Source organism: Glycine max, chromosome 3 (genome assembly GCF_000004515.6).
Source record: "Glycine max cultivar Williams 82 chromosome 3, Glycine_max_v4.0, whole genome shotgun sequence".
Taxonomy (NCBI): Eukaryota; Viridiplantae; Streptophyta; class Magnoliopsida; order Fabales; family Fabaceae; genus Glycine; species Glycine max.
This window is the reverse complement of record NC_016090.4, coordinates 1,509,201-1,537,119: the sequence shown is the minus strand read 5'-3', so window position 1 is coordinate 1,537,119 and position 27,919 is coordinate 1,509,201. Positions and strand designations below refer to the sequence as shown.

The 27,919-nt window shown below is 32.0% G+C and overlaps 4 protein-coding genes across 8 annotated transcripts; 2 read left to right on the top strand and 2 right to left on the bottom strand.

The window, feature by feature from the left end:
- Positions 1-858: 858 nt before the first annotated feature.
- Positions 859-9,080, top strand: LOC100791073 (cell division protein FtsY homolog, chloroplastic). 4 transcript variants are annotated; one of them, XM_003521187.5, is made up of 12 exons: positions 859-1,256; positions 3,287-3,391; positions 3,956-4,029; positions 4,120-4,178; positions 4,532-4,569; positions 5,354-5,474; positions 5,602-5,670; positions 5,758-5,840; positions 6,959-7,027; positions 7,887-7,949; positions 8,075-8,206; positions 8,732-9,080. In XM_003521187.5, the coding sequence occupies exons 1-11, from the start codon at positions 933-935 to the stop codon at positions 8,186-8,188; spliced, it is 1,119 nt and encodes a 372-aa protein (XP_003521235.1). In that variant the 5' UTR covers positions 859-932; the 3' UTR covers positions 8,189-8,206; positions 8,732-9,080. The 4 variants fall into 4 exon arrangements, with proteins under 4 accessions (XP_003521235.1, XP_006576355.1, XP_040870259.1 ...); XM_006576292.4 differs by having other exon boundaries at positions 8,716-9,080; XM_041014325.1 differs by having other exon boundaries at positions 5,602-5,840.
- Positions 9,081-9,612: 532 nt separating this feature from the next.
- Positions 9,613-12,876, bottom strand: LOC100788965 (uncharacterized). The gene is made up of 3 exons (XM_003521183.5): positions 12,565-12,876; positions 11,047-11,193; positions 9,613-9,888 (listed from the first exon to the last, which is right to left on the bottom strand). Exons 1-3 carry the CDS (start codon positions 12,805-12,807, stop codon positions 9,745-9,747), a joined length of 534 nt encoding a protein of 177 aa, XP_003521231.1. The 5' UTR covers positions 12,808-12,876; the 3' UTR covers positions 9,613-9,744.
- Positions 12,877-15,197: 2,321 nt separating this feature from the next.
- On the top strand, positions 15,198-17,301 carry LOC100500006 (uncharacterized). Its single transcript, NM_001248580.2, is given in 5 exon segments — positions 15,198-15,281; positions 15,912-15,977; positions 16,070-16,196; positions 16,774-16,888; positions 17,018-17,301. Coding segments are annotated over 5 exon segments (450 nt in total). The 5' UTR covers positions 15,198-15,214; the 3' UTR covers positions 17,093-17,301.
- A 1,955-nt stretch (positions 17,302-19,256) lies between these two features.
- LOC100804145 (suppressor protein SRP40) lies at positions 19,257-25,218 on the bottom strand. 2 transcript variants are annotated; one of them, XM_041014322.1, is made up of 5 exons: positions 24,976-25,218; positions 24,052-24,183; positions 21,264-21,365; positions 19,850-20,114; positions 19,257-19,634 (listed from the first exon to the last, which is right to left on the bottom strand). In XM_041014322.1, exons 3-5 carry the CDS (start codon positions 21,312-21,314, stop codon positions 19,483-19,485), a joined length of 468 nt encoding a protein of 155 aa, XP_040870256.1. In that variant the 5' UTR covers positions 21,315-21,365; positions 24,052-24,183; positions 24,976-25,218; the 3' UTR covers positions 19,257-19,482. The 2 variants fall into 2 exon arrangements, with proteins under 2 accessions (XP_040870256.1, XP_040870257.1); XM_041014323.1 differs by having other exon boundaries at positions 25,037-25,218.
- Positions 25,219-27,919: the final 2,701 nt, after the last annotated feature.

Below are 27,919 nucleotides of genomic sequence, written 5' to 3'. Positions count from 1 at the left end.
ATAGTTTACATTTAAATTTTTTTTAGTTCATATATAAATAATGAAAACATAAGAACAAATGATTAATTAAACTTTTTTTAACCATAAATCAACATCTATAACTGTTTTGTATTTTCAAACTTCATATAGTTTGATTTCTTAATTTACTTTTATATTTATAAAATTATTAAATAAAAAATTTCTCTTTAAATAATTTTCATATCTAAATTTATAATCAAAATCAAAATTATATACAAATGCAAATATAATTATAAAGATAATATTTTTAGAAACAAATATTTATATAAATCAAAATAATATAAGATATATATTAATTTTTTTAATTATGTTAATATACCTTTCAGATATCTATATGCATATATATACTAAAATATACTTATATAAAAAATTTAAAAGTGATTGAGAAATGCATTAAAAACTAGTTTACATTACAAGTATCTTCTATAAAATATAATTTTATGTGCTAAGAAATTATTTGTTAGTATCTTTAAGAAACTATTAAAATTTGTTTGAGAAAACACTATTCCAGTAAAAATAAAAACTATATCCTTTACACTTATTTTAAACACTAAAAAATTGTAAGTTTTTATTAAAAATTAAAAAAGTAAAATAATTATTAAAAATTTATATTTCTAATTAATCAATATTTTCTTTCTTAATGCAAAAGCTACGACTTGTATACGTTTAAAATCAACCATAAATTTCATGCTAATAAAATTGATATATTTATTATTTTATTTACTTACTAAATTATAAAATATAAAGTTTTCTTTATTTCATTAGAAAGCATTTAAATAATATATACAATTTTATTTTGGGATATATATAAACCACATTGCGTTTTAAGATTTCAAAACGACGTCACTTTTGCTCACATTATCTTCATCTTCTTCTTCATCGAACTGCGGAGGCACTTAGCAGCAGTAGCAGAAATGGCTACCACTTCTGCTTCATTCGCTCGCTTCTCCGTCATATCGCGACCTTCTTCGTCAAATCCCCAATTCATCCTCTTCAACGCCGCTCCCCGAACCGGAACCCCTCATTCCCGAACCGGTTCGGCCCGGTTCAGGTGCTTGGCCGGCCAGACCGGGTTCTTCACGAAACTAGGGCGGTTGATAAAGGAGAAGGCGAAGAGCGACGTGGAGAAGCTCTTCTCGGGATTCTCCAAGACCCGCAGCAACCTCGCCGTCATCGACGAGCTTCTCCTCTATTGGAACCTCGCCGACACCGACCGCGTCCTCGACGAACTCGAAGAGGTTCCTTCTTGTTCATTTCTAAACTCTTGAGTTTTCATTTTATTTTATTTAGAATTTAATTTTCGTACACTCAAATTATGGAGGGAGAGTTTTGCCGCCCATGGTGGTCCTCACTCCAACATGATTGTCTCCGGTGGACGATACATGTGGTTTAAACAAATAAAAATTATCCTAACTAATTAAACATACATAACACTGATCGGAAGATGTTTGGATAAATTCCTATGTAAGCACTTAAAAGGAGAAAAAGAGATGAAAATGAAATAAGTTTTTTCATGAGCTAAAATTGGCTTAGGCTCCTAAGTTAATTTGTAGAAGCTCTTGTATTGATCATTTTGTTTAAACTTATTTGTTAAAAAAAAAGAGCTTTTTCGTAAAACACTTTTTAAATCCTAAGATTGAAATACCCAAAAGCCTAGAATTTGTCTAGAACTTGTACCGAGCTTGACTCCCTGAAAAATGCTCTACCCTTACTGGATGGCGTTAAAGGAGCGTTCGGTGAATAAGCCTTCCCTGGCGTGGAACTCTTACTTGCTTGATGCTTTCCAGTGGTAGTTTTGTCAAGCAGCATAAGTGTTACAAGGAATTTTGTGCCTAATTCAAGGCCCCATACGGATTCAGCTTAATAGGTTCTGCTTAGGGGCTTATGAGAGATTGATTTGGCAAGTCAAGCTAGGATTTGAAGTCAGGATGAGGGGATTTACCTTGCCCGATTCTTTCCTACTGATGCACGGTAAGATACAGAATTTTCTGGTGTAATAGCTCTTTTACTTCCTTTATCCTCTATTGCTATGTCACAAAGTTGTGTAAGCAGTAGAACTAGTTGCCCTTTCTTCCACACTAGAAGTGAAAGTCCAGCCAAGTTCTTGGAGAATCTATAGTTCTACCAACCGAGCTATCTCGATCATTCTTGACGCGTAAGACTCATTTTTATTTTAAAAGATTACTGGAGTATATGCCAATGAAAACGTTCCTCAGTAATATCATCATGACTTTAGAAGTCATGTGCAATAGCAATACAAAACCAAATATGACGAGTAGTGGGTTCTTGAGCTAAGCCTGGTGCCTGGTGGAGTAAGCACCTTTCTTGCTGTAGAAAGTACAAAGTATCGCTAGTAAGGCAGCAAGAAGAAGAGGAGGCTAGGCCATTAACGGGTTCGTTAGAATTGCCTCTCCATCCACCACTGAAGGAAGAATCCCACCATTCTGCTGTCTCTTCTATTCTCTGTTTTCCTACCCGTTAGGAGCTCATAACTCGTTGCCTTGAGGATGTCACTAGTGCTTTGCACCTTGCTTTCGCCTGCTCTTCTCACTTTGCTTGGATAATAATAAATCTATCTCTGTTGGGAACTTCTTTTAACCAATATTTCTGTCTTTCTTTGATACTGACATTCTTAAGATGTAGAGGGTGAAACTACTTATTATATTAAGGCCAAGCTGGTCCATTGGCTTCTCCAAAAGCTTATTTTTAGCTCATGCATAAGCTAATTGTAACTCATGAGAAATTTATTTCATTTTTCTTTTATGGAAAAGTTTATCCAAACAAGTCATGAATTAACTGACATGTGGTTAGTTGCATTGAATACTTGGAGAGAAAACTTTAACTTTATTGTTTATTGTAGCATTGTTGCGTGTGTGGATTAGATTCAATTTTCCTAGTATCAAATCCAATTCCATGTTGAAAATTAAAGTAACAAATAGTTGCTTACACTTTTTCAATTTTTCACCATGATTTTGGGGGCTAGAATTGATTCTGGTAGCTATCCAAACACACTAACACCACTGCTTGGCTTGACCAAAATTGATTCTCGTGCAGGATTGATCTCATACAAAAAACATTGTCCTAAATATAATTTTTAAAATAATGTTATAAAACTCAAGAATCTTAACATGCATGGTAAACAGGCATTTATGGTAATTAAATTATTTTATTTATGAATTTAATTTTCACAAACTACTAGTGTAACAATTTTTACATTATCCAAACCATTGCATTCTAATTAAAATATTTATTTGTTTGTTTATTGCAGGCTCTTTTAGTGTCCGATTTTGGACCAAGAATCACTATTAAAATAGTGGAGAATTTGCGTGAGGATATATTTTCAGGGAAGCTTAAATCAGGGAATGAGATAAAGGTATCAAATATCAATTGAACACGGAGTTGATAGAAGAGAATCTTTGAATTTTAATGGGTAAATCACCTAAAATGTGCTTCATCAAATAGTTTCATGGACTCAAGGTTATGTTGTTGTAGTTTAGCACGTGCTTAGGATTTTGTTGGTTGTGTTGTGTGTATGGATTAGCCAAATTTGGAGGGGAAGAGTTTTTGAAAAAATAAAGTGATTATAATTTCAAAAAATGGCTGAATCAAACATGTTGAATAATGAAACTTTTGGCTTTTCTTATGAATGTCAATATTGTTTATGGGACATTTAATATCTTAGAAGATAATCCTTTATTAAATGTTTCTAATTATTTGAAGGGCATATTTTAGCCAGTTTGAAATTTTGATTTCTTTCTGTCCTGGAGTTTAAGAATGTTTGATATGCTTGTTTATGGATTGTTGTTTTGGGTCTGAACATGGATAGAACTAATTACTGAAACCTTCCTTCCCTTGTTTTATCATGTTATTTAATAGAACAGGCAATCTCTAATTTTATGATATGGAATGTGTTATGCATTAATTTGAACGGCTTTAGGAAGCACTGAAGAGGAACGTTTTGGAATTATTAACTTCCAAGGGGAGTAAAACTGAACTTCAACTTGGATACAGGTGTGAGCAGTTTCTACTTTGTTACAAGTCATTAAATTTTATTGACTTCACTTTTCTGCTTTATATTGGGTTAAATTTTGTTGTCCTCAGGAAGCCAGCTGTAATAATGATAGTTGGTGTTAATGGTGGAGGGAAGACTACATCTTTGGGTAAGAAAAAGACTTAAGGTGTTGATTCCATTCTTTGCTGAGCAATGAAATATTAAGACTGCAAGTAGTTTTTTCTTTTCTTTATGTTCCTGGAAAGATTTATTTTTTTAGAGTTAATGAATAAGCTAAAATGCTACAAAGGTTATATTGTGTCAATTGAGGATGGAAAATTATGAAAACAAGAAAAAATATAGTATAGATCACCAAAACTATTATCAGTATTATACATACATTATAAATTCTTAAACTATATTTTTGATTGAACCCTTCTTCCCTCTTCCAATAAGCAATGAAATTGTTTTTGGCAGTTTAGATATCCAAAACATGCAAACTTGATCAGCTTTTATTTGCAGGAAAGCTGGCCTATAGATTGAAGAATGAAGGGGCTAAGGTTAGATTGCATTATTTGAGTGTTGCTATGGTTCATGATTTTGATCTCCATTTGAAAGTTTGTTGGTCAACAGGAAGTCCCATTTAACTGAAGCTTCAATTGGTGTAGAAATCTAGACAGTTAAACCTGCTGGGTTGCCCATCTCTGAATTTTAAGGCTTGTATTACGGTGTCTTGGGGCAAATAAGCAAGTTTGGGGTATTCAGTATTTCAGTTAAATATCACAAAGAATGGCTTCCATTTGATCAAGCAGCTTTTAGCCTCTCTTTCCACCTCTAACTTGCAGAAAGATTAGCACATTCTTCTTAAATATTAATTAGCACATTCTTCTTAAATATTAATTAGCACATTCTTCTTAAATATTAATTAGCACAAGGCTTCCACAAAATGGGGTCTGGGTAGGGTAAATGTACGCGGCCTTACCCATGCAAGTGGAGAGGCTACTTCCAAGATTTAAATCCATGACCTCCTGGCCACAAGGCAGCAACTTTACCATTGCCCCAGGGATTACCCTCTTTTTATTCAGAGAAGAGAACACATTAAAATTACCTGGTCTACATTTTATAAAATTAGAAAATGTTGTTTATGTAATCGGTGCCGGAGAATTTTAAAGTCAATTTTTTGTTTCAAGGTTAAAAGGAATTGAAGGATTTTGTTGTTCTTGTGTTTGACGCCTATAATATCTATGGTTGTAGCATATTTCCTTCTGTCACATATTTATGCTTCACATTTTAGGATATAAATTTTGTGTTTGTCTTCTGTTCTCATTTTTAAAAATCTTCCAGATATTGATGGCAGCTGGTGATACATTTAGAGCAGCTGCTAGTGATCAGTTGGAAATATGGGCCGAAAGGACTGGGTGTGAGATTGTTGTGGCTGAATCAGAGAAAGCGAAAGCATCATCAGGTACAAATGAAATTAGATTTTCCTCCTGCATCTGTTGTTTATCACTTACAAATTTTATAACATCTTTAATTGGATTATTTGTTGTTGTTGTGGATACTAAATTTTGTACCTACTGTATTACTTGCAGTGCTTTCACAGGCTGTAAAAAAGGGAAAAGAGCTAGGTTTTGATATTGTATTATGTGATACATCTGGGCGTAAGTACAGAAATTTTTCCCTAGCTGTTTTGTGTTTAAATGAGCTACCCAAATATATTAGCATTGGGTTTCATGTTATGTTCTCAGGTTTACACACTAATTACAGCCTAATGGAAGAGTTGATTTCCTGTAAAAAGTCTGTTGCTAAAGTCGTTCCTGGTGCACCTAATGTAAGCCCAAGTTTTTGACTCTTTTTCCTCTCAACTTACTCATCTTGCTGCTGGTAAATGTTTGGGAATTGCTGAGCACTAGATCATAATTCATACCATGCTTGTTTTTGTATCCACCACCAATTTAATGGCTTAAAAACGTTTTTTTTGTTCTTATCTTTTTTATTTTCTGACAATTTTCGGAGGATCAAGCTTTTAGACTTCTAGGTGGAAATTGTTGGATCATTATAACGTGGATGGTAGCTTTTGCATGTTTTTGTCCAGATGGTGTCAATTGATTTATATGAATACACCTACCTTGTTCTCTGTTAACAGTGCTATTACTGTAATTTGGGGACTTCTTTCTTACCTGGTTGTAGGTTTTCATGTGTCGTGAATTTTTCGGTGAGTGGTTTCATGGTTATAGAAATGAGAGAATCTGCTTGGAGCTAAAACATTGTTAGTGAAGACTAGAACAAGCAATGAACAAGTCTAAGTGTTTTAAAAATAAATGAAAGGGGTGGGGACGCATATTCTTAGTCTTTTGATGAATCAGTCCACATGTGCAGAAGAGAGAGCAGTGTTTGCTTTCTGTTTATCTTTTGTTCAAGTCACTTCCTATTCTTAATGTCTGAGAAAATTTATTTTAAATTCTTTTATTTTTCTTTTCCATCTATGAGCTAATAATTTTTTAGTTGCATGACAGAAATTTATTGAGTTTCCATTTAGTGAACTATATCTATGTCATTTCACTCATTTGTTTCCTTCACTTTAGAGTTTGTACATCTTGATATTCGACAGGGTTCAAGCTGTTGCAGCAAATTTTAGTACAATAGATTGGACTATCTTCTGTTACTGTATATGAAATTAAGAATTATGATTATTATCATCATCTTCATCTTTTTGTAGCATGTTTTTTAGTATCTTTTAATATAACTACTGTGTATTAGTTAGGTTGTACATATTTATTTGTCCTTAGTTCTCTCTGTAGTTTAGTAATGATGTGGAGGAGTTTGTGAAAGAAAAATGTCTTTCCCTGAACATGTTTTCCAGTTCTCTTTCTCTCTCATACACACATGTGATCATGTGCACACAGATACATCTAAAACATAGAATGAGGGTGTTGATTATGCTTGCAGGAGATTCTACTGGTTCTGGATGGGACTACCGGTTTGAATATGTTGCCACAAGCGAGAGAATTCAATGATGTAAGCTCAATTTCTGCCTTTTAAATTGTATATTTGTTGAGTTTGGGGAAATTGATATTTGATTTTCTCGAATCCCTGCATCAGTGTATGATCACATTTCAATATTATGATTGAGACTGACAATGGGAAGAAATGGTAAAAAATAAATTCTAGATCAAATCTTGCAACTGGTAGTCAATGACTTATGATTTTGTTGTACCTAGAATTACATATATACAAACTCCTCATTAGTTTGACTTGATTATTTGATGCATATGGGAAAACATTTATGTAATAAGGTGATTCATCTTCTTAATTTACTTCCAAATGCCAATTCTAACTTTTTCTCTCTCTTCAAACTTAGAAATATAATAATAATAATAATAATAAGATACTTTCTAGCCCTTAAGTAATGCTTACTGTGATGCCCAAATCATGGTCATAATTTAAACATGCAATTATGATGTTCAAGAGTCAATAGATGTGGTGTACAGTTCAATCTGGAAAAAAGAGAGTATAAAACAGGCCTTGAAATGGGGATATAGAGGGAATAGATTAGAAAATAAAGCATAATATATATTTTTAAAAAGAAAAATATCAGCAAGGGAATGAATGATTCGAGGTTTATTCCGTTAGCAAGCATACTGTAGCCAAATGAATGGTCAGTCACAATTATGTTTAGTTTTCAGGTATGGTGAAGTGCTGAGTTTCCATTTCTAAAAGTCTTGTTATCCATTGCCTTGCATAATTTAGAAATTCTTGCCCTTAATATTCCATTTAGTAGTTAGTTTTAGTACAATGGTTGCCTCATGGTTCTGTATTAACTTGCTGTCAGCTGTTATTGAAATTGCTGACTCTGAATCTTTTGAACTTGAGACAGGTTGTGGGTGTTACTGGTTTAGTTTTGACCAAACTGGATGGTTCTGCTAGAGGTGGCTGTGTGGTATTCTCTTCATTTTTTTTCTCTCTTAATGAATATTTAATAGTTTTTGGATGAAAATTTTTTCATTATTGGTAGTACTTTTCATTGCTGGGGTGATCATGGTAAGGACTAATTTATGTTTGCAGGTTAGCGTGGTTGATGAGCTTGGAATCCCTGTAAAATTTGTGGGTGTTGGTGAAGGTGTTGAAGACCTTCAACCTTTTGATGCGGAAGCCTTTGTCAATGCCATTTTTATGTAAACCAATATTGTGGGTTTGGTATGTACATCATGACTTGTCTTTACATTCCTTTCAAATTTGAGTTTGAATTCCTTTCAAACATAATTGAAGTTAAATGTCACCCATAAAATCCTCCCCCACCACTATTTTAATTGTACAAATTTGGTCCATTTAACTTAACAGTCTATATTTAATAAAAATGCTGTCATGGCAGTGCAATAGAGTGTCACATCCGCATTTATGCTAAATATTAGATGTTAAGTTAACAAATGGACTAAAATTGCACACTTAGAGGGATTAAATTTGTAAAATGAAAATGGACGAAATTGTAGGACCAAAAGTGCAATTAGGACAATTTAAAATATTTCCACTAGCCATTTAGGGTGCAATAGCATGGGGTAAGCTTGGTGTTAAAGGCCTTTGGTTCAGTTTCTGTATAAAAAAACCAAATAAAAAATTGATTATTAGTTTGTTTTTTAGGTTTCTTGCACATTGGCTACTTCAACTTTCAATCTGTTCTGACATTTGTTGTATATGTCACTAAACAGAATCATTTATTAGCAGAAACAGCTTGACATGGAATATTCAGAGCAACACCAGGTCACAGGAAAGATGGCACTTGATTATGGAAACCGTTATTTGGGGGTGGGGGGCAAGCATTGCGAATAAGTGTACATGATTTTGAGGTGCAGAGCTGTTGCTTGAGGAACGCTGAGTATTTTGCATGCTGTAGCTGGAAGATTCTGACGCGATGCAAATGAGAAATGGGGTTTATAATCACTCCTGTTTATGAACAGAAGGGTTTTATTGTGGTGTGCGTGTAGATGATACTTAGAAAGGAAAATGTAAACAGTAAACACATTGCTCCATTGTCTGTCAACTTCTGATTAATGACAAATTTTTATTTCTTTGACCTCTTAACGAGGTTAACCTACTATATTTATGGTGAGAAATAATCAATTATCTGTCTATGGGGAAAACAAAGCAATAAATAGTTTATTCTACTTTTTTCATGATACCACCATGATTTTGAGGAGTAAAATTGATTCTTGGTGTTATGCGAACACATTATGTGTCGTACATACATAGCCATGAACACTCTTAGTAAGAACCCATTCAAAGTTGAGCATTCGTGCACAATACATCAAAAGTCAGATGTATGAAACTTATACAACGTTTAACTTACAGCATAATTATTAAGTTTTATACCATAGGAATTTTCCTTATCTTGTATGAGGAATATTTGGAATCAAAGCATATTATGTTCAATAATTATGGTGCTTGAGAAGGGACCAAACTTCAGCATTATTAACTTGTAAAACCAAAAAATGCATTTGTTGGTCATTCGCTTTGCAACAAGTGAAAGTAGTTCTATCTCCTGCAATTCAAGCTCAAAACCAAAGTGAAAAAAGAAAAAGAAAAAAAATAACATTACATTCCTGTTCTTTTCCAATAAATATATGATTATTGCAAACTATAAATCTATTGTTGATATGAATCGGCCTATTTTGAAGAATTTTGTCATGGAAAACATTAAAACCGAACTGCAGAACAACGTCCACCAGACAGCTAAATATTCATAAACTGGCAACTGGCATGTTATAGAAGGTAGAATGAGTAATATAGAGCAAATTCCCAGCTTTCTTCAGTTTAAATTCAACTGCAACAACAGTCAAATTTCTCCCAGTCTTCACCACAGAGGCATTAGCTAGCACTTCTTCCTGGATAAACAAAAGTGCAAAATCCATTTATCAGAGGATTTAAGCATGAAGATGGTTTATGAACATGAAAATGGCACATTAGAGTTAGATGGCAAAGTTGGGAACAGTGACATCATCTAACATTTCTTCCAAGCAGTAAATTTTTTTGAAGGAATTGGATACTATGAAGTGTAAAGTGCACTTGAAAGTGCAGGTGGTAACTACTAAATGAAAACAACCAAGGGATTGATTTATAACAAATGCAATGTTTGTTATCCAAGCACTTTTTCTTTTCAATCAAAATTTAAATTTGTTTTTTTATTTAATGGTTATTGATAGTTCACTTTAGTCTCTAAGCTGAACTGTGCACTTTATAGGATCTTCATCCAAAAATTATATCTCAAACTCTAGTTCGATTCTGGAAAGCCTCAATATGAGATGTAATAGTCATCCAACAAAAATGTTTATGCAACTCACAAACATTACATATTGAATGACTATGAAACTATGTTCATTATGTGCCAGGAGTCTGCCCTGTCAGAGTCCTAGCCTTCAAAACGCCTTTTCACTTCTTGCTGGGGATCATAATCCAAGTTGTAGGAACATGTGAGGTAGATTGAGAAAGACAAGAACAAGAAAATTTCAGATTCGCCAATCCGACTGGATGGCTGTAGTCATCCTATTAAAATTCTGGAGTCCTATAGTAGGCATATTTATTTTTGAAGTATAGTCAATGAGGTCCTAATCGCACTGATCCAAAGCAATCCCCAAAGGGAAGGCTAAGAAACTGCAACTGAAGTTGAATGATGCTAAGCATTAGATAGAATCTCAGCCAAATAAAAATAAATAAAACCCAAATAAAGACACTCAAATCCTACGTTTACCCCATGCAATGCAATGCATGGGTAAAAAATCTAGTTGTTTATGATGCTAAGAGTCCAAACATCTCAATCTAATTGGTTGAAGTTGAAGCAGCTTGCTTTCTAACGTCCTCAGCTTCGCTCTGCTGTTTCAGAATACAATTCAAGATAAAGCACTACATTTCCTCATGCTGCACAACAAACCATTCCAGAGGCTGGACTCTATGCGCATTTATCTAAAATCTACTAATTTGAAGAAAAAGCATTATATTGCAATAGACGGCAATGGAAGAATCAAGACTGAATATAAACAACTCACATTTGCTGGAGTGGCAGAGAGGTAAGAAATGCTGATTTCCCCAAGAAAAAGTTCCTTGTCCTTGGCAACTACAGTTCTAGCACAAGCATTCGATAAAATCTCAACCAAGGACCCAACAGAACCTCCATGCAGAGTTCCATAGCGATTCTGCAATACCAATAGAGAAAATGCAAAAAGTCCAGATACAATCACATAACACTTTCTTGTTTATTTCCACTAGACAAAATGTTAACTTTGAACCATGAAAAGTGAATTCATTTTCTAACAAAGAAAATGAGAAAACTTTAACAAACCAAAATCTTGACTGTGTAATTCGTAATGAACCAAAATCCTTCATACTCCACAAACTATGCTTGATAATATATAAACAAAAAGCTAAGGGTTGTTTGCTTCTACAAAATGTTTGTTTTCACTTTTAATTATAGGAATGTCACTTTATTTTCACTTTACTTCTTGTTTTCAAAAATTTATATTGCAGAAAGTAAAAATGGCTTTATCCTAATTAAAAGTGAAAACAACTTTATTGCTCGATCATCTTATTGTCTTCACTCTACAAACTTACAACGTGACATTTTATAACTAAATGTGATGTGAAAAAAAAACAACTAAAATCCCATACAATTAGCAATGATTTCATCAGCAATTTCGATTGACCAATCAACAAAACATTTTGAAGCATACATAGATCGAACTTCTTCCCAATTTCCTGAGCTAACAAACAGAAGAACATCCTCCGGAGCCAAACCTTTCTTTCCAGAGAGAGAATAAAATCAAACAACAGGGGAGTTCTAATATTGCAAATTACTACCAAAAATTCTGAGATGCATCATCATCATATTGAATACACAAAAAACACTTCAATGATAAACATGAACCCCCACTTCCCAATCTTCTCAGCTTCCAATCAGAGCATTGGTAGTAGCAATAAGCCAACAACTAACAACTCCCCAATGCAATCAATTAGGGAATTTCTTTGTAAATAGCATAAAACTTCAAGGATAAAGCTTAGATATAGTTCCATAGGTGTTGTTTGTGCAGTAGTCAAACAAGAATTGGAGCTTCACCTCATTAATATGCATAAATCATAATTCATTAATACAAACCTTTACTATGCAGATTATGCAAGTGAAGCTCCAATTCTGATTGGAGAACACCATAAACAGCACCAAAGGAACTGCATATAAGTTTTGCCCAGCTTCAGTCTTCACCAACCAATCAGAACACGAGTTTTACCTCGATAGTCTCAACTGACCACTAATACAATTCTTATTATTTTGCAAATCACACGAAGTGAAACTCCAATTCTAATTGGTCGGTGAAAACCGCCAAAATCAGACAAGGGACTAGGGATTCTAAATTTTGTCCTGGAAACAATATATTATTTAATTTGAATCATGTAAGAATCCAAGTTTAGATTACACATCTTGGTTGAGGATGATGCGTGAGTTAAGTTGTTGTACATTTCTCGGTACTTGTGATTAATTTCTATGAATAAAAAAAAAAGTGGAAAAGACTCACACAGATGGGTGGTTTGGCAACAACAGTGCATGAAATTCTTCCACGTTGGATGTGATCGACCTTGATGAAGCTTCGGAGGAAAGCGTCGTAGAAGCCACGCGCGTTGCAGTTAGCGGGAATGGGGGTGGCAGCCCCCATAGCGTTAACGATGCGCAAGGTCTCGGAGGCATGGCTGGGGTCCACTTCCTTCGAGATTTCCGGCGACGGCGAGGCACACACGTTCTCTCCTTTCGCAGCACCCATAAACTCTCACACCGCCACAAACTGCAACAAGCCACCACAAACCACACGCAACGCAAGTTCCTTATAAATAAATTGTTTTTTTTTTCCGGTTTTGACCAGTAGTATAGGTAATTGGGTGAGTAGAATTCTGTAATAAAAAAAAAAATAGTACTCCTTCAGTGCAATTATGTTAATTATTGTGCAGGAAGAAAAAAAATTGTTCTCAAATAAATAATCAAATAAATAATCAAATTTATTGATGAAAATTAGTCTATAAATTTTATAATTTAATGTGAAATTGATTCTAAAAAATATTAATAATATGGTGGACGGAATCAACATCATTATTAGAGTAAGTAGCTAATTTCCTTCTGGTGTTTGTTTTGACAAATAGAGTTTTATAATCTTGGAAGGGAAAGCTGATGTGTTATAATAATTCCTTTACTAAGTCAATTAGATGAGCAATTTATTCTACTCAATCAACCCCTTCTAATTAATGGCAAAATTATTTTAAATTACAGTACCAAACAACTATCTTGCATTAATTCAAAATGATATTTTCCTTCCAATACATAAATATTTTAACAGTGTTTACTAAAATATTATTGTTATATTATATATGCATATTTTCACTCATACTAATCTTTTAACAATATAATAGATTCATGCTCGAAATTTTTTATCTACTAATCATTTTAAGGTAAACTTGTCGTCTAAGTGCAACTTTTTTTTGTTTACTAAAATATTTAGTACAACTTAAATCACTGTTTAATTTTTCTCCCTTTTTTCTATTACATAAAAACTCTCCAAGGTTACTACAATATGAAATTTGTACTTAGAGCATGAGAATTGTTGCACACATGGAGAAATAATTCCTTATATAAGTAAAGGCTCCAATAAAATAAAATAAAAAAAAATGGGCTCCATTGGTAATTATTACTATTTTTATAAAAATATTTGTTGAGTAAACTATGCAATGATACCAGGAATAAAGTTTACGTTTTATACGTTTGCTCTAAAACTTGTCAGAGTTCATAATTCATTTTTGTTATTTTAATTATATCCACTTTCCTACATTCACTCTTCCATACCCTGCATGTAGACCTCTTTGTTGTCGAGTCCAACTCCACATTTAAAACTTTAAATTTGCATCTAATTCAGATCAGTAGGAAGGTGACTTGTCATTGTAAACAAACATAAGTTGATAAGTTAGTATTTTTTTTTTAATGAAAAAGTTAGTTTCTATTTAAAAGGTTTCTTTTAGAGAATATTTAAAAGTTAGTTTCTATTTTTTTTATCAGAAAAAGTTAGTTTCTATTTAAAAGTTAGTGGTTGATGTATATACAAAAATCAAATATATCACTATACATTTATAAGGTGTGAAAGAATCAATGTGTATATGAGTAAAAAAACAATGTAATAAGATATGATACGGTGGATTGTGGTAAATTTAAGCAAAATGTAAACCGTTCTGTATACAAGATTGTACAGATAGCAATAAAATTGAGCTTAATTTTCATAGTGTTCATGTAAAGATTTGTACACTTTTAATTGATTAGAAGTTATCTCAGATATGACTTTTATGGTAAGTTTGGATTCACAAAATATTTTGTTAGAAAATTATCATTAGCAAGACTTTATCCTCAATTTCCTCCCAAAATGCTCATGCAATGCAAGTTGTGTTGGATAACATCTTAGTTTGCGGGTAGCTTTTTTCCCTCAAATTAAGTTCACCTTAAAGTCGTGTCGAAGGTTTTGTGAAGATAACGGTTTAGGCAAATGATTATCCTTTTTTACAATGATCTAAGTAATTTAATTATTGTTTATACTTTGAGATTATTAGATAGTTATGAATTAATATGTAACCATGTGTGGATCAATTGACATAGGAATGTTAGTTGTTCCAGCTTTAACATTTCGAGTTTACATGTGATTACGTTAAATAAAGAGCCTTTTACCATTTATAATGATCCTAATTCAAACATGATTACATGAGAGTTGAAAAAAATTAACATGTATTCATAATCCTAATCAATATCTACGTAATGCACTAATACTAATACGTATTTAGATCTTTTAATTTATAAAATAATAATATTTAATTATGTATTATACAGAGATTAAGTGAAATTATGATGGTCCCATCCCAGTTAATAATTTCTTGGATAATCGTTTGCATAGTGTCAACCTTTTGTAATAGGAAAAGACTTGTAAAAGGACTCAAAAGTTTAAAAAGAAAAAAGTTGGATCCAGCCAAATTCCAGCTCCAATTTGTAACTCACTGCTTCAGGCATTTCTGGCACAATTTTTTCCACCTTTATTTCAACTTTAAGACTCCACAGAAAGAAGCATATTCCTGAGTCAAATAGTTCTGTCCATATAGAATTTGTGAAGTGAGAGTCCAACCTTTCATTTTCAATTTTCAAAGATGCCTCGTGGAACACTTGAAGTTGTTCTGATCAGCGCCAAAGGAATCGATGACAATGATTTTCTCTGTAAGCACATATGCTCTATATGCATAGCTGATAAGAAAATCAGATACTGTGTATGTCAATGATTGCCTCTTCATAGAGATTTCTGCATGAAACTGTGGATTGCAAAAGTTTTGTTTTCAACTTTTAGATGCTTCAAAATTCTCTCTAAGATGGTTTGATCTAGAATACATCTTTGTTGTTTTGAATCTGTGTCAATCAACTTTCTTTTTTGCAGATTAAACTACAAAAAGTACATCTTATGCTGGTTTTGATCTTGATATGTTCTGTTCCGATCCGGCTTCTCTAAATTGATTAGCAAATCACTTTAGAGGATAAAGTAAGTAATTTTAGTGTTTGATGAGAAAATCAACTGTCAGTGTTATGTACACTTGCATAACAAATCATGAATGTATTGGAATATTAACGGTTGATTTTCTCATTAACGACTGAGGTTACTTACTTTACAGAAGCCAAATCTATTTTGCTCATATGGGCATATAGCTACGTTAATTGAGTCTATCTTGTTTTCAAATTAAACGTGAGAATCAATTCAGTTGACCCTTTTCTTTAATCTGGTTTATTGTTATCAACTACTCAAATTGATCAAGATAGATTATCCTCTAATGGCCTAATTCTTGTTCTCAATGACAGCCAGCATAGATCCTTATGTGATTCTCACATACAGGGCACAGGAGAAAAAGAGCACTGTGCAAGAAGGTGCATTTCTGACCAACTTAACTAATATATGTATTTGCTTATGTATGTACCATTTTTATCTTTGGAGGATTGAACTGTGTTATGAATACCAGATGCTGGATCCAAGCCACAATGGAATGAGAGCTTTCTTTTCACTGTCTCTGACAGTGCTTCTGAACTTAATCTGAAGATAATGGATAAAGACAACTTTAGTCAAGATGATTGTCTTGGCGAGGCAACGTGAGTTGAATTCTTCTTTAACTTCCACATTTTTTTTGCTTGCTTTTTCAGTGAAATTTCATTGGAGATGGGATTGAATTCTAGAGAGGAGTGTCTAGGACAAAACTTAGATCAAGTTTTGTCCTAAACTTAGATGTTAATGTGATAAATTAACAGAAGGACCAACTTAGTTTAACATAAACATTTTTTTTAAGGAATCAAAGTGAATTTTCTTAACAGCACAACTAAAATCAAAAAATAAGATGAGGAATCAAAAGTGTATTTTACCCTTCTTTCTAACATTAAATAACCTTTATCATGTGTAGAATTTTAAGAAAACATTCACATGACATCATTTGTTAGAAGAACTAGAGGGTAAAGATATAAAAAACTTAATCTTAGTTGTATCTAATAAAGTATAGTCTAAATTCCACATTTCTATATGTAGCAAATTTTCTTCCCAGTTAATGGCTGTGACTGGTGGTCCTCTATGATTATTTTTTTTCAATTTAATGTTTCATTTTGCATTTTTCAACCTTGTAAGCCATTTGCACTTTTGGCATACTAATATGCATTAATTTCTACATGCATTCTGCAGCATTCATTTAGATCCAGTGTTTGAAGCCGGTAGCATTCCAGAAACTGCTTACAAGGTTGTGAAGGACGAAGAATATTGTGGTGAGATTAAGGTGGCTCTCACTTTCACTGCTGAGGTAATGCTGGAATATATATTTTTCCCATTATTTTTCTTCATGTATTGATGCCTGGCTTTCTCTCTATTCAAATAATAAACCACTATAACCAAATAAATAAATAAGCAAATAATATACTTCTGGTTGCAGAGAAATGAGGAGCAGGGTTATGATGCACCTGAAGAGAGCTATGGTGGATGGAAAGAATCCAGTGGGGAATATTAAAGTGAAAGAAGAATTTACATACTTCAATGGCCAGACTTACCTTTATAATGAAAAATAAGCAGTTTTGGTGTCACTTTTAGGCAATTTCCATTATTGTGTTTTCTGGTGTGAAGATCCAATAGTGTTGTGCTTTTAGGTTGCATTCCTCCCTTTGGATATTAAAGTACATTATGCTTGATATATTATCTTTTATGCGTCAGTTAAACATTAGAAGAGCAGTGCTATTTTATTTTGTTTGAAGTTATTATTATTGGATTCACTAATTAGTTATGGAAAATGTTATTCTGAATGTATTTAGTCAGAATGAAATTTTTTTTAATGATGAAAGAAAAAAAAATCTAATATAAAGAAATAATTAGTAGCTGATTCTCACAGTTTTTTTATAATATAAAAAAAAAAACATATTTTTCTCGACTGTTCCGATGTTGTTCATTTAGTTTGTATTAATATTTAATTTTATGATTCAATTTAAAAATGTATGATTTTCAAAGGACCCGAGAAAGGAACACCAAAGAAATCATGTTCTGACACATTCCAAGACACAAAAGCCAAAACAAGGTGAGGGAACCATTTTTTTTCAATGTCAATTACAACACAACTAGTTCGCAACCAAATATTTTTTTTTCTTGAGGAAGCCATTTGTTTTCAATGTAAATAAACTACTTAGGCAAAGCATGCATCTAATTTAGAAAAAAAGTTAAAATATGTTTTTATTTCGATCAAATTTGACTTTAGTCTCTAATTTTAAAACGATGAGTTTGATTCTATTTTTTAAGAAAATAGGTAGATTTGGTTTCTATTTTAGGTAAAGTCCATCCGAGCATAGGATTAAATCCACCAATTTTTTTAAAATATAAGAACCAAATCGATCAATTTAAAACTAACATACACTAAAATCAAATTTAACCAAATATAAAAAAGAACAAAATCATATTTTACCCTTAAAAAACAGAACAAAATAAGAGAATTTCTGCCGAAACATGAAATAAAACCAATCCACGTGAACATGCTGCACATAGTATCTATGTTAGTGTCATGTCTTAGTCTTACACCTGAGCTTCTTGTGCTTCAAAATGTGGCGCTTGACATGTGCCACTTGAAGCAGAATGATGCCACTAGCAAAACAATCACGTTGATGATGTACCACCAAGAAAACTCAGCAACAACAATCCACAGCAGTGTTTGATACCCAACTATTCCAGACACGTGGAATACCAAAATAGTGGTTGGCAAGGTCATTTCAGCTGTAAATGCAACAACTACATGACAAAACATAGTTGTGATAAAAAGCAACGTAATTGAGCTTAGATGTTGCAAGGGATTGGAGCATGATCCTTCGTACTTAGTTCCAATTGAAGTTAACTCCAGAGCCTTGAGAATGGTGTAAGCTTTATGGTTCATTGTGTTGATGAGAAGAAAATAAGGCAAGAAAGAAAATCGGGTAATGTATATCATAGAGTTATTTGAAAGTGTGAGGCTGAAAAACTAACCAAAAAAATTTGATACTTTCACCGTCATTTGATAAAAGTATGAAGGGCCGTAGGATAATTAAACTAATAAAAAAAATAAAATGGTTTAACATAAAGTGACACTGATGCACTTTCACCGTAATTTGATAAAGACTTTATTAGATTTAGGAGATTCTGCACAAACAAAAAAAAACGCAGGGGGAATTTGGTTAGGTATGATTTTAATAAGAAATAAGTACCAACATGTGGGCTGGAACATTAAATTTCCTATTTTATTCCTACTAAACAACTTTATAATATTATTTCTACTACATTTCTTACCTATTTTTCTTAAAACAAACAACATACTATATCATTTTATTTCTACTCTCTACTTCCTCGTTTCCAAATTATCTCTATTTTATTTCACCTCTAAACCAAACACAACCTTAAAGGGACTATTTGCAAGGTGGAAAAGTCTTATCTTCGCAAAATCTAGAAGATAAATACTGTCATTTAGATCAAGATTTCAACAAAAGTTCCAACTCAACAATGATAATTGCCAAGTTAGATAATTTCGTTCATTCTTTAAACGCTCTAACGAGAGGAAGAGAAAGGCGAGCCTCAGTGGAATTTGCCCAAAGCATGGTTACTCTTGGGCTAATTTCCATTCAGCATGAAGATAGAAATTCACACAAGTCAACAACACAAACACATGACAATGTTGTATATAAAAATCCATCCTAGAAAAGGGCCAACAAAACGGTTCTTAATGTATAGATAGTCAATGCCGAGGCATTTTTTATTTGCATACCAGAAATAAAGGAAAAACAAGAGTATATGAAATAAGCTCACAGGAGCAAAAGGTGGTTTGTTTAAGTAGACATAACAATAAGCACTTAGCAGCAGCCTGAATCATCATTTTGCTAGTTCATTCTTCTCTTACTTTAGGACCTGAGTCGTTCCAGATGTAGCATCGCTAGTTTCCGAATCAACCGAACAGCTACCCACTGACTCAACCGAACAACTACCAACTGACTCTGCATAATCTTCATCCTTCTTAATGCTTTCATTTGAAATAGAAGGGTCACTACCTGAAAGAAACATATATCAAATCATGCATCCAGTTCACTACAATTTAGCTCTAAATAATAGAAGCATGCCAATATGCTGATTTTTTTTTTCATTTTCTAAAAGTCACTTCAAATAAATTATGCCAGATGTAAAAAATATAGATAGATAAGGTCAAGGTTGTGTGTGTTCATATTCGTGGACAGGCTAGTTTCAAAATTTATGTTCAGAAAATTACTGTCATCATCACTTGATGAATCGTCGCTCGATGAATCATCGCTAGACAAATCGTCACTCGATGAATCATCACTCGAAGAATCTTCACTGGACGAATCGTCACTGGATGAATCGTCACTCAACAAATCGTCACTTGATGAATCGTCACCTGATGAACTATAGCATTTTGAATCCTTTGGAAGTGACAAGATAGTTGATGTCTTCTTGGGTTCGGGGACAGGGGTGGTATCATTCTCGGTCCTCTTCCTTTTAAGTAATTCCGTACCCTGCAAAGAGAAAGAAACATAAGATGGATCTGCTGCAAGGTTGTGGTCGTGGTTAACATTACTTATGTTTTGGTCATCTCATAGCCATACAAAGTAACAAATAACAGCAATACCAGATTCAAGGGGTTAAGAAACACATGATGCAGATATTTCTGGCCAAGTTTACCTAAGGGGGAACATTGGAACAAGAAATCCATGGTATTTGGGAAGATGCAAGATTGTATATTTACTATATTAACAGATTACAGTGAACATAAAGCTTTTGAGCCTACAAAATTTATACATGCAGTGTTACACATAGCTAATGCCATCCAAATCTGAAGGAACAGTGGTATAAGATGGTGAAACCAAAAGGAAAATTTCTAATACAACAAAAGCAAGGACTCAAAAAAAGAAATTGTCTATGTAAATTACATCATTATCCAGATCTCAGATAAATGACAGTTGCGCAAAAGCATAGAATTAATTTATACAAGGATGGATGGATAAAACAAATTACTTTTCATACTAACAGCTTGACTTGTTCATCAGAAATCCAAGGGAGTGAAACATGGCACATATTCACCTAGAAAATAATTATGATGCAGTTGAACTAAGACAAGTCATTGCAGCAGATAGCCACAATTTAATTTGTGATTTCCAATCAAGAATTGGGCATACTTCTACTGCAGTAACTGCACTAATGCAGCAGGAGAGGCAGAAACTAAATAAATTATTAAAATAGGCAGAAACTGAATAAGTTATTAAAATAGGTATGACCGGCTTCTAGCTTCTTTCTTTCAGCCAATATATCTATGCAGTGACTACAGGAGATTCAAATTTCCAAGAATTGATCAATGGTCACTCTCTTTAAATCAACCAGTCCAGTTAGCACTTTGAAACTTTATAATATTCAACAAATCCATTTGCCACTTCCCCTGAGCACCATTAAAAGATTACATGTCCACAACGCAAGAAACATTCACAAAAATAGCTGGGAAATCCCAGGCCTGATTGGAACAATATATTCAGTTCAGAGTTCAGGAAGAACAAAGTTCATGGAATAAATGATATCACATCTTTTATATGCACTATCCACATTCAAGTTAATGAAGTATTACCATATACATTAATAGTTAAGACTTTGTCAATCACAGAAAGCAAACTCACCAGTGCATAGAGACCAAGCTTTGTTTTCTTAGCATAGTTCACATAACACATCAGATCAGAGTAGGAATAGAAGCGTTTTCCAGTACTCGGACAGTAATAGAACTACAAAACAAAACAAAAAATCAACTGTCACTGAATATAGAAATTCATAAATTCATTTCCTTTTTTTCTAACTGGATCACTAATATTAAGAAACATAAGGAGAATGAGTCTGATCAGACTTCAGAGAACCATTTCCACATAACAAGGGTCTAGAGACAAGAAGAACAGGATATTTCAAATATGGTTGTTCAAAAAAAAAAAGCATCCACTCTTGACTTTCATCAGTGCTTTCTTTTTTTAAATTGTTTGCAATTATTTTACAAATCAAACACGACAGAGAGAAAAAAGCAGAACTGTATATGATAAAGCAAACAAAGGGAGCCAAGAACCTGTAATTTAAAAAAGCCTTTCTGATCTGCACAATATTTTAGTTATGATCCACTGAGAACCAGCAAATAAATATGATGAAAATTTACCATTTTCTTTTTCCTCAAATCCAAACAGGCAAAATCACTAGAGTCTGCAATATACTTCCATTTTTAACTTTTATGGTCTATGTTAGTTAACACATATGCAAGTACAATTAAATGCACATAATGGAAATGCATCAAAATAAGTAAACATGCACTTCACATATATTAAGGATTCCTATTTTAAGCATTTGTGCTTAAAAGAAGACACAAGATCAAGAAATTTTCACCATTTCCAGTAAAACTATTCACCAGAAAACATGGGATCAGGAAGTTTAACTATCTAATTTCATGGATTACAGGAATCATGTGTATAATTTCAACCATCATTTCAAATACAAAGATTTTCCATACACCACATTTGTTGCTTGAGTAACTTTCATTTTTTTTTCTTTGGGAAAGGGGAGTACTAGGCAAAGGCAATTAGGCTTTGCAACCTAATAAATGGGAAAACAGATAAAGATCCTCTGAACCAAATATATTCAGCAGTTGAAATATAATTATCTGCATAAAACAAAGAAAAAAAAATCCAAAAAACCATTAGGGGCATATTCTGGTGGGGATATAGCTGTTACAGAGAGTGGCAGACAACATCATAGGGGCTATAGGGGAAACCTAGGACAGTTTACTTAGTATCAAACTGCAGGTAATTACTTACCTCTCAGCCGAACTTCGGATTAGTCAGGGTCCTTTTTCCCTAATGAACTGGAAGGCTAAGACAAAAAAATACTGCAGGTAATTACTAGTATATCTTTTGCATTTCCATCCCTTGCCTCTAATCAATAGAACACCCAAGTTCAAAGACTCAGGGAATGAAACCATTTTGAACTGTTATAGATAGAAGGACAATACAAAGCAGTTGGCATTTGGCAGTAAGCACCTACGATGACATATGACAACACCGACATAACTAATTTTTTTTTTGTCTAGATCAGAGACCACGGGTGTCTCCCAACTCACTGGATCAGAGGCTAATCCCGCTTGCGGTGCATGACTGCAATTGGCTCAAGGGAATTTTGCACACGGCGAAAATCAAACACGGATTTTTTTACTAAATAAATCGTTCCCGCTCATGTGAATGCAGTGGAACCTTACACCACTATACCAACCCTTTCGGTTCAACAGAACTAATATGTGAGAAGAAATCTAGTTTTGTTCAATAGATTTTTAACTTTTTTGAAATGGAAAACAAATTTTGCCCCAGCCACACTATACCAATGTATTAGGTATTTTCAATTGAAACAAAAGGTAATCGGAAATTTTAGCATGCAAAAAGTGGCTATGGTATTTACTAATAATTCAAAAGGCAAAACGAAATCAGCGACACAATCTACATTTACCAAACGAAATCAATGGAATCAATCACCCTTTAAAAGACAATCCACCACATGATCAACATCAATGTAAGTAAAATCTTGATTTCCCTAACTAGAATTCAACGATTTCACCCCCCGCCCCTACCCCACCCGTCGAAAAAAAAATCAGAGAATATACAGGAGAATTTTAAGTACCGCCACTATGGAACCATCTGGTAGCACTTCGGTTAATAAAGTCCATCCAGTAGGAATTGGCCCTGATTCATTCTTAGGTTCCATATAAGCAACAGAGTTTCTCCTCGAAAATAAACTGTGAAAGGTCTCTTCCTTCTTTCACTTCACTCAAAACTTTTTTAACCTAGGTTTGTGGTAAATACACGAGAATATAAGGGCAAGGACTGTAATAAAAAGGTATCCGCAAAGCGCGTGTTCCACATTCTCCCCACGCGCAGTCTTGACTATTGAGCAATCAATTCACATTTAACGTTATATTTACCTTTGACCTTTCTGGATCATGAAGATTCATTGAACTAAAACAATTAACTTTATTCAAAGGCTTTAAAATCATGAATCAATGTTAATTCATGTTAAAATATTACAAAATAATTCAAATAACGAATTAGCATTTCTATGATAAAGCACAACTGAGGTGCAAATTCTCTTGAATCATTGATACAAAAGAAGAAAAAAGCATTGTAGCAAAGCATAAAACCAAAGGGCAGGAAAAGTTATCAAATAGCAAGCACAGACAAATGAACCCAACAACATAACAATAGCACCTAAGATCCTTATTTATTTATGGAAATAACTTTTTTAGAATATGAAGTAGCAAATAAAATGCCCTGATCAAACATATAATTATAACAATGCAGCCATCAAATGCTAAGAATAAAAATTTATAAAAATCAGAAGACTTTTATATTTAAGGATAATAATTCTATAAGCAATAAAAAAGCCTACCTTTAGAGACAGGGAGAATGCTGGATATGATTGTTATCTCACTTCCAGTGTGACCATAATATAGACGTCGTATTGTCTGAACCTCTTTGGACAACATTCTGGTAATCTTCTCTTGTGATGCTCCATATAACACTAACAAAAGAAGATCAAATTAATACAGATAAGACCCCTAAGCAACACAAGATAACATTTCACATTAACCTTGGACCTCATTAAGAACCACTTCCTATACATTGGATGCAACCAAACAACAGTATTGATTAGGATTTCAGGAATTTTGACAAAAAATCAAAATAAAATAAAATGTGTAAATCCATTTTACTTTTTGGAACAACTAGAGCATGGAGAACCATAGTTTATTTTTGGAATAGGAAGGGCATATCAAAATTTAGTTACTTGAAAAGGGCACAGAACACTCATAGACCAATTAACAAATAATTTAGTTTTGATGCATTTTCCATGTATAGATTTTTACACTGTCAGACAATTAGAAATCACTCTATACATGAATTTTAAAGTAATTATTACAAAACTCAACAATCCCACGGTACATAGTAATCCATGATCCGATGGCAATGTAAAAACCATTCTACACTATCAGTGCATTCTATTTCTAATTATATTCATTAACAAATACTAATAATATTCTTCTCATTGATTACAAATACCCACTAATGAAATAGAGATTTGCCCATTTAAAAAAAAAATAGAAATAGAGATTTCCCCTCAATATAGGCACTTGATGATAGGTAACTGAAAACACAGAACTTAAATAATGGAAATGGTTAACCACAAAAGAGGATAATCCAATTCAATCAATACCCACATGAAATTCATAGTTATTCATAGACAGTGTAAGAACCAACATGTTTGAGGAAATATGAATGATTGTTAAAACACCATACAACAATTGCAAACACACACCGGTGGCAACAAACATCCTCGGCCATCCAAACATTTCTGTTGTGATTTGTTAAGCACTCACTCGCCAGTACGAGAAAAAACAGAAAAATTGGTCGGTAACGGCAGGAATCTCAACTGAAAGCTGCAATCACTCATGGAAAATTGAGTGGGGTGGGGAGAATCACGGAACTAATCGGAAAATTATGAGATCTTTTTGGGGGAAAAAATAGAAATAATGACCTAAAATTCTAAAACTCTGCTAGTGGTAGATGTTTATTGCAATTAAAAATTAAAAATCCTCATTGTTAAAAAAAATATATATATATATATACATATATATATACATATATATATATATATATGAGTTCCGCTTGTATTTCACAAAATCATTTTCTACAAAATATTATGCAAAAACAGTCTATAATATTTTACAATCTCAAGTAATTACAAATGATCATTTTTTACACAGTTAGTTACTAATTTGGTCTATAGATTTAAAATGGTTGAATTTGTTCTTTAAATTTCTAAATGCTTTAATCGGGTATTCTAATCTTAAAAACGCTTCCGTCCTTTTTATCAAAATGAAACTGATACCGTTAATAAAAATTATCACTACTCATAAATGAAAATCACCAAAATTTTACAAACAATACCTTATTGTAGCATTTTTAAAAGGTAAATTACATGATCGGAGAGCTCCGAAATTTATGGAACAGAAATTAAGTCATCTTAAATACTTTAAAGGTGAAATTAGTAATTAAGCCTCTTCAATATTATCAATTACAAATCTTATATAATTATTTTTTATAACAATTATTTTAAAAATTATGGCAATAATTTTTAATTAGTTTATAACATAAAAAGGTTAAAAATTAACAATATAATTCAATTCTTATATATGTTTTTTCAATTTGATGTTTATATGTAAAGAGTAAAGACTTAAAATTGTTTTTATATATTACCGGTTTAGATCCTATCACTATTAATCCTCTTATTGTAATTTTTTTGAATTACTCATTCTAGTTTGATTCATGAAAAATGGTAGGAATATTCATTTTTTTATTCAAATTTATTGAAAATTATCAATTTTTATAATATATATTTTTAAATTAGAAGAGAGAATCATTAAATAAAATCTTTCAAATTTGTAATTTTTAATAAATTTCAAACAATCATGAAGAAAATGTTCTGGTCCTTAAGTATAATGCATTCTTATTTTAAGCACTATATTAAGAATTGATATGCATACATGACCAAATTAAGAATGTGTTACACTCACTCTTATCAAATTGAGAATGTGTGATATGAGTTGATGATGTACATGAGAAGGCAAGAATCAAATTCATAACATTTACATGTTTAAGAATCAATTTAGGCTTATTAGGCAAAACTAACTGAAATAAGTTAATTTAATAAATTAGAAGTGGTTGATAAAATTAATAATTAAAGTAATTGAAAAGTTTAAAATAACAGAAATAAACGTATTTATGTTCTATTATTTTATGTTATATTTTTTTATGTTAAGTATTTTATTATTAATGTTATATTATTTCTTCAAATGTTTTTAATCAAGTTAAAAATAATATAAGAAAATACACTTAAGTGGTAGTTATACTTTTATTATGTTATTTGGTGTTATAGCTAAAATAAATAATTTCATATAAATTTATTCAAAAAATAATAGACAAAATATAGTGTTGAAATAATAAATTAAATATTATAAGTGATACAATGGTTAAAATAAATATTCTAACATAATAAATGTAAAATATAATAACAAAAAAATAAATCTATCATCTATTATTATCAATGTCTTGATTTATAATGTTAAATTAATAGTATAATCATTAAATTAAGAATGTAATATAAAAATAAAATAATCAACCCCTATGTTTCTATTTTATTGTTTTTATTTTTTTACCCATTCATACTAGGAAATTTTATAATCAAAATATTATAAAGAAAACCTATCAAAGCATTAGATGGGGAGAGAAAAAAAAATAAAAATACCATACCTTGGAGAAAAAATAATAGTGTGCAAACAAAATATTAGAGGAAAAGAGAGAAAACAAACATATTAAATGAGTAAAAAAATAAAAATAATAAAACTTCGATTTATTTAAAAAGTATAAGAGGAAATTTGATAAATATATTAAGGATAAAAAAGAAAAAAATATAAAAAAATGATAAGGTGACGTCTTAAAAAACATTAGTTTAAGTAATATGTTAAAAATATTAGAAGCTACTAAAAAATTTATTTATCAATCAATCAACTGAATTTTTTAGTTATCAATCAATCAAATGAATTTTTTAATTAGTAAAAAAAGATATAAACTAGTTGAAAATTTTGTCAAACATTACCTTAATAAATTTTTCATATAGGAACCAAATTGAAAATTTGTGACACATATATGAATTAAATTATATATTTAACAATATAAAAAAAATTCACTATGTACACTTATTAAAGTCATATTAAATTAGTCAGTGGGATAATGTGTAAAATGTATTTTTATGAAAAGGAAAAAGTGTAAATTAAGAATCTTTGATTTGGGAGTAAAAAGACTGAAAATTATTATCTCTTAATAAGGATTTTAATTCCTAATATAAGAGTAAATTCAAGTAAATTTGGTTAGATTTTATTTTACTTAATAATAGTCCTGAATCTGAATCAATCCAATAATCGGTGAATCCAAACTGATGCTAACAAAAAATTAGATTTGGTTCAAATAATTGGTACATATGAGATTAAAAATTAAAATTTCAATCATTTGGATTTCATATCAAATTTCACTTTTAAAAATCGAATCAAATAGGGTAGTATATTTTATTTTTTATATTTTTTAATAGGGAGAGTTTGGATTTTATTTTTTATATTTTTCAACAAGGGAGAGTTTGGATTTTTTAGCCCAGCCCAATTTTATTGTATTTTTTCATTTTAATGCTTTTTTTTGTACTGAACTTT

Bases quoted from the DNA above. Each gene is read 5' to 3' on its own strand.
- LOC100788965 (XM_003521183.5), bottom strand. From the start codon at position 12,807: ATGGGTGCTGCGAAAGGAGAGAACGTGTGTGCCTCGCCGTCGCCGGAA. The intron at 11,194-12,564 runs GTGAGTCTTTTC...TTGGTATTGCAG, and splicing joins TTGCCAAACCACCCATCTGT to AATCGCTATGGAACTCTGCA. The intron at 9,889-11,046 runs GTGAGTTGTTTA...TTGTTTATCCAG, and splicing joins TCTCTGCCACTCCAGCAAAT to GAAGAAGTGCTAGCTAATGC.
- LOC100791073 (XM_041014325.1), top strand. From the start codon at position 933: ATGGCTACCACTTCTGCTTCATTCGCTCGCTTCTCCGTCATATCGCGA. The intron at 5,475-5,601 runs GTACAAATGAAA...TATTACTTGCAG, and splicing joins GAAAGCGAAAGCATCATCAG to TGCTTTCACAGGCTGTAAAA. The intron at 7,950-8,074 runs GTATTCTCTTCA...TTATGTTTGCAG, and splicing joins CTGCTAGAGGTGGCTGTGTG to GTTAGCGTGGTTGATGAGCT.
- LOC100804145 (XM_041014322.1), bottom strand. From the start codon at position 21,314: ATGTGTTATGTGAACTATGCTAAGAAAACAAAGCTTGGTCTCTATGCA. The intron at 20,115-21,263 runs GTGAGTTTGCTT...TTCTCTTTGCAG, and splicing joins AGCTTGGTCTCTATGCACTG to GGTACGGAATTACTTAAAAG. The intron at 19,635-19,849 runs GTAATTTTCTGA...TGTTTCTTTCAG, and splicing joins TTCATCAAGTGATGATGACA to GTAGTGACCCTTCTATTTCA.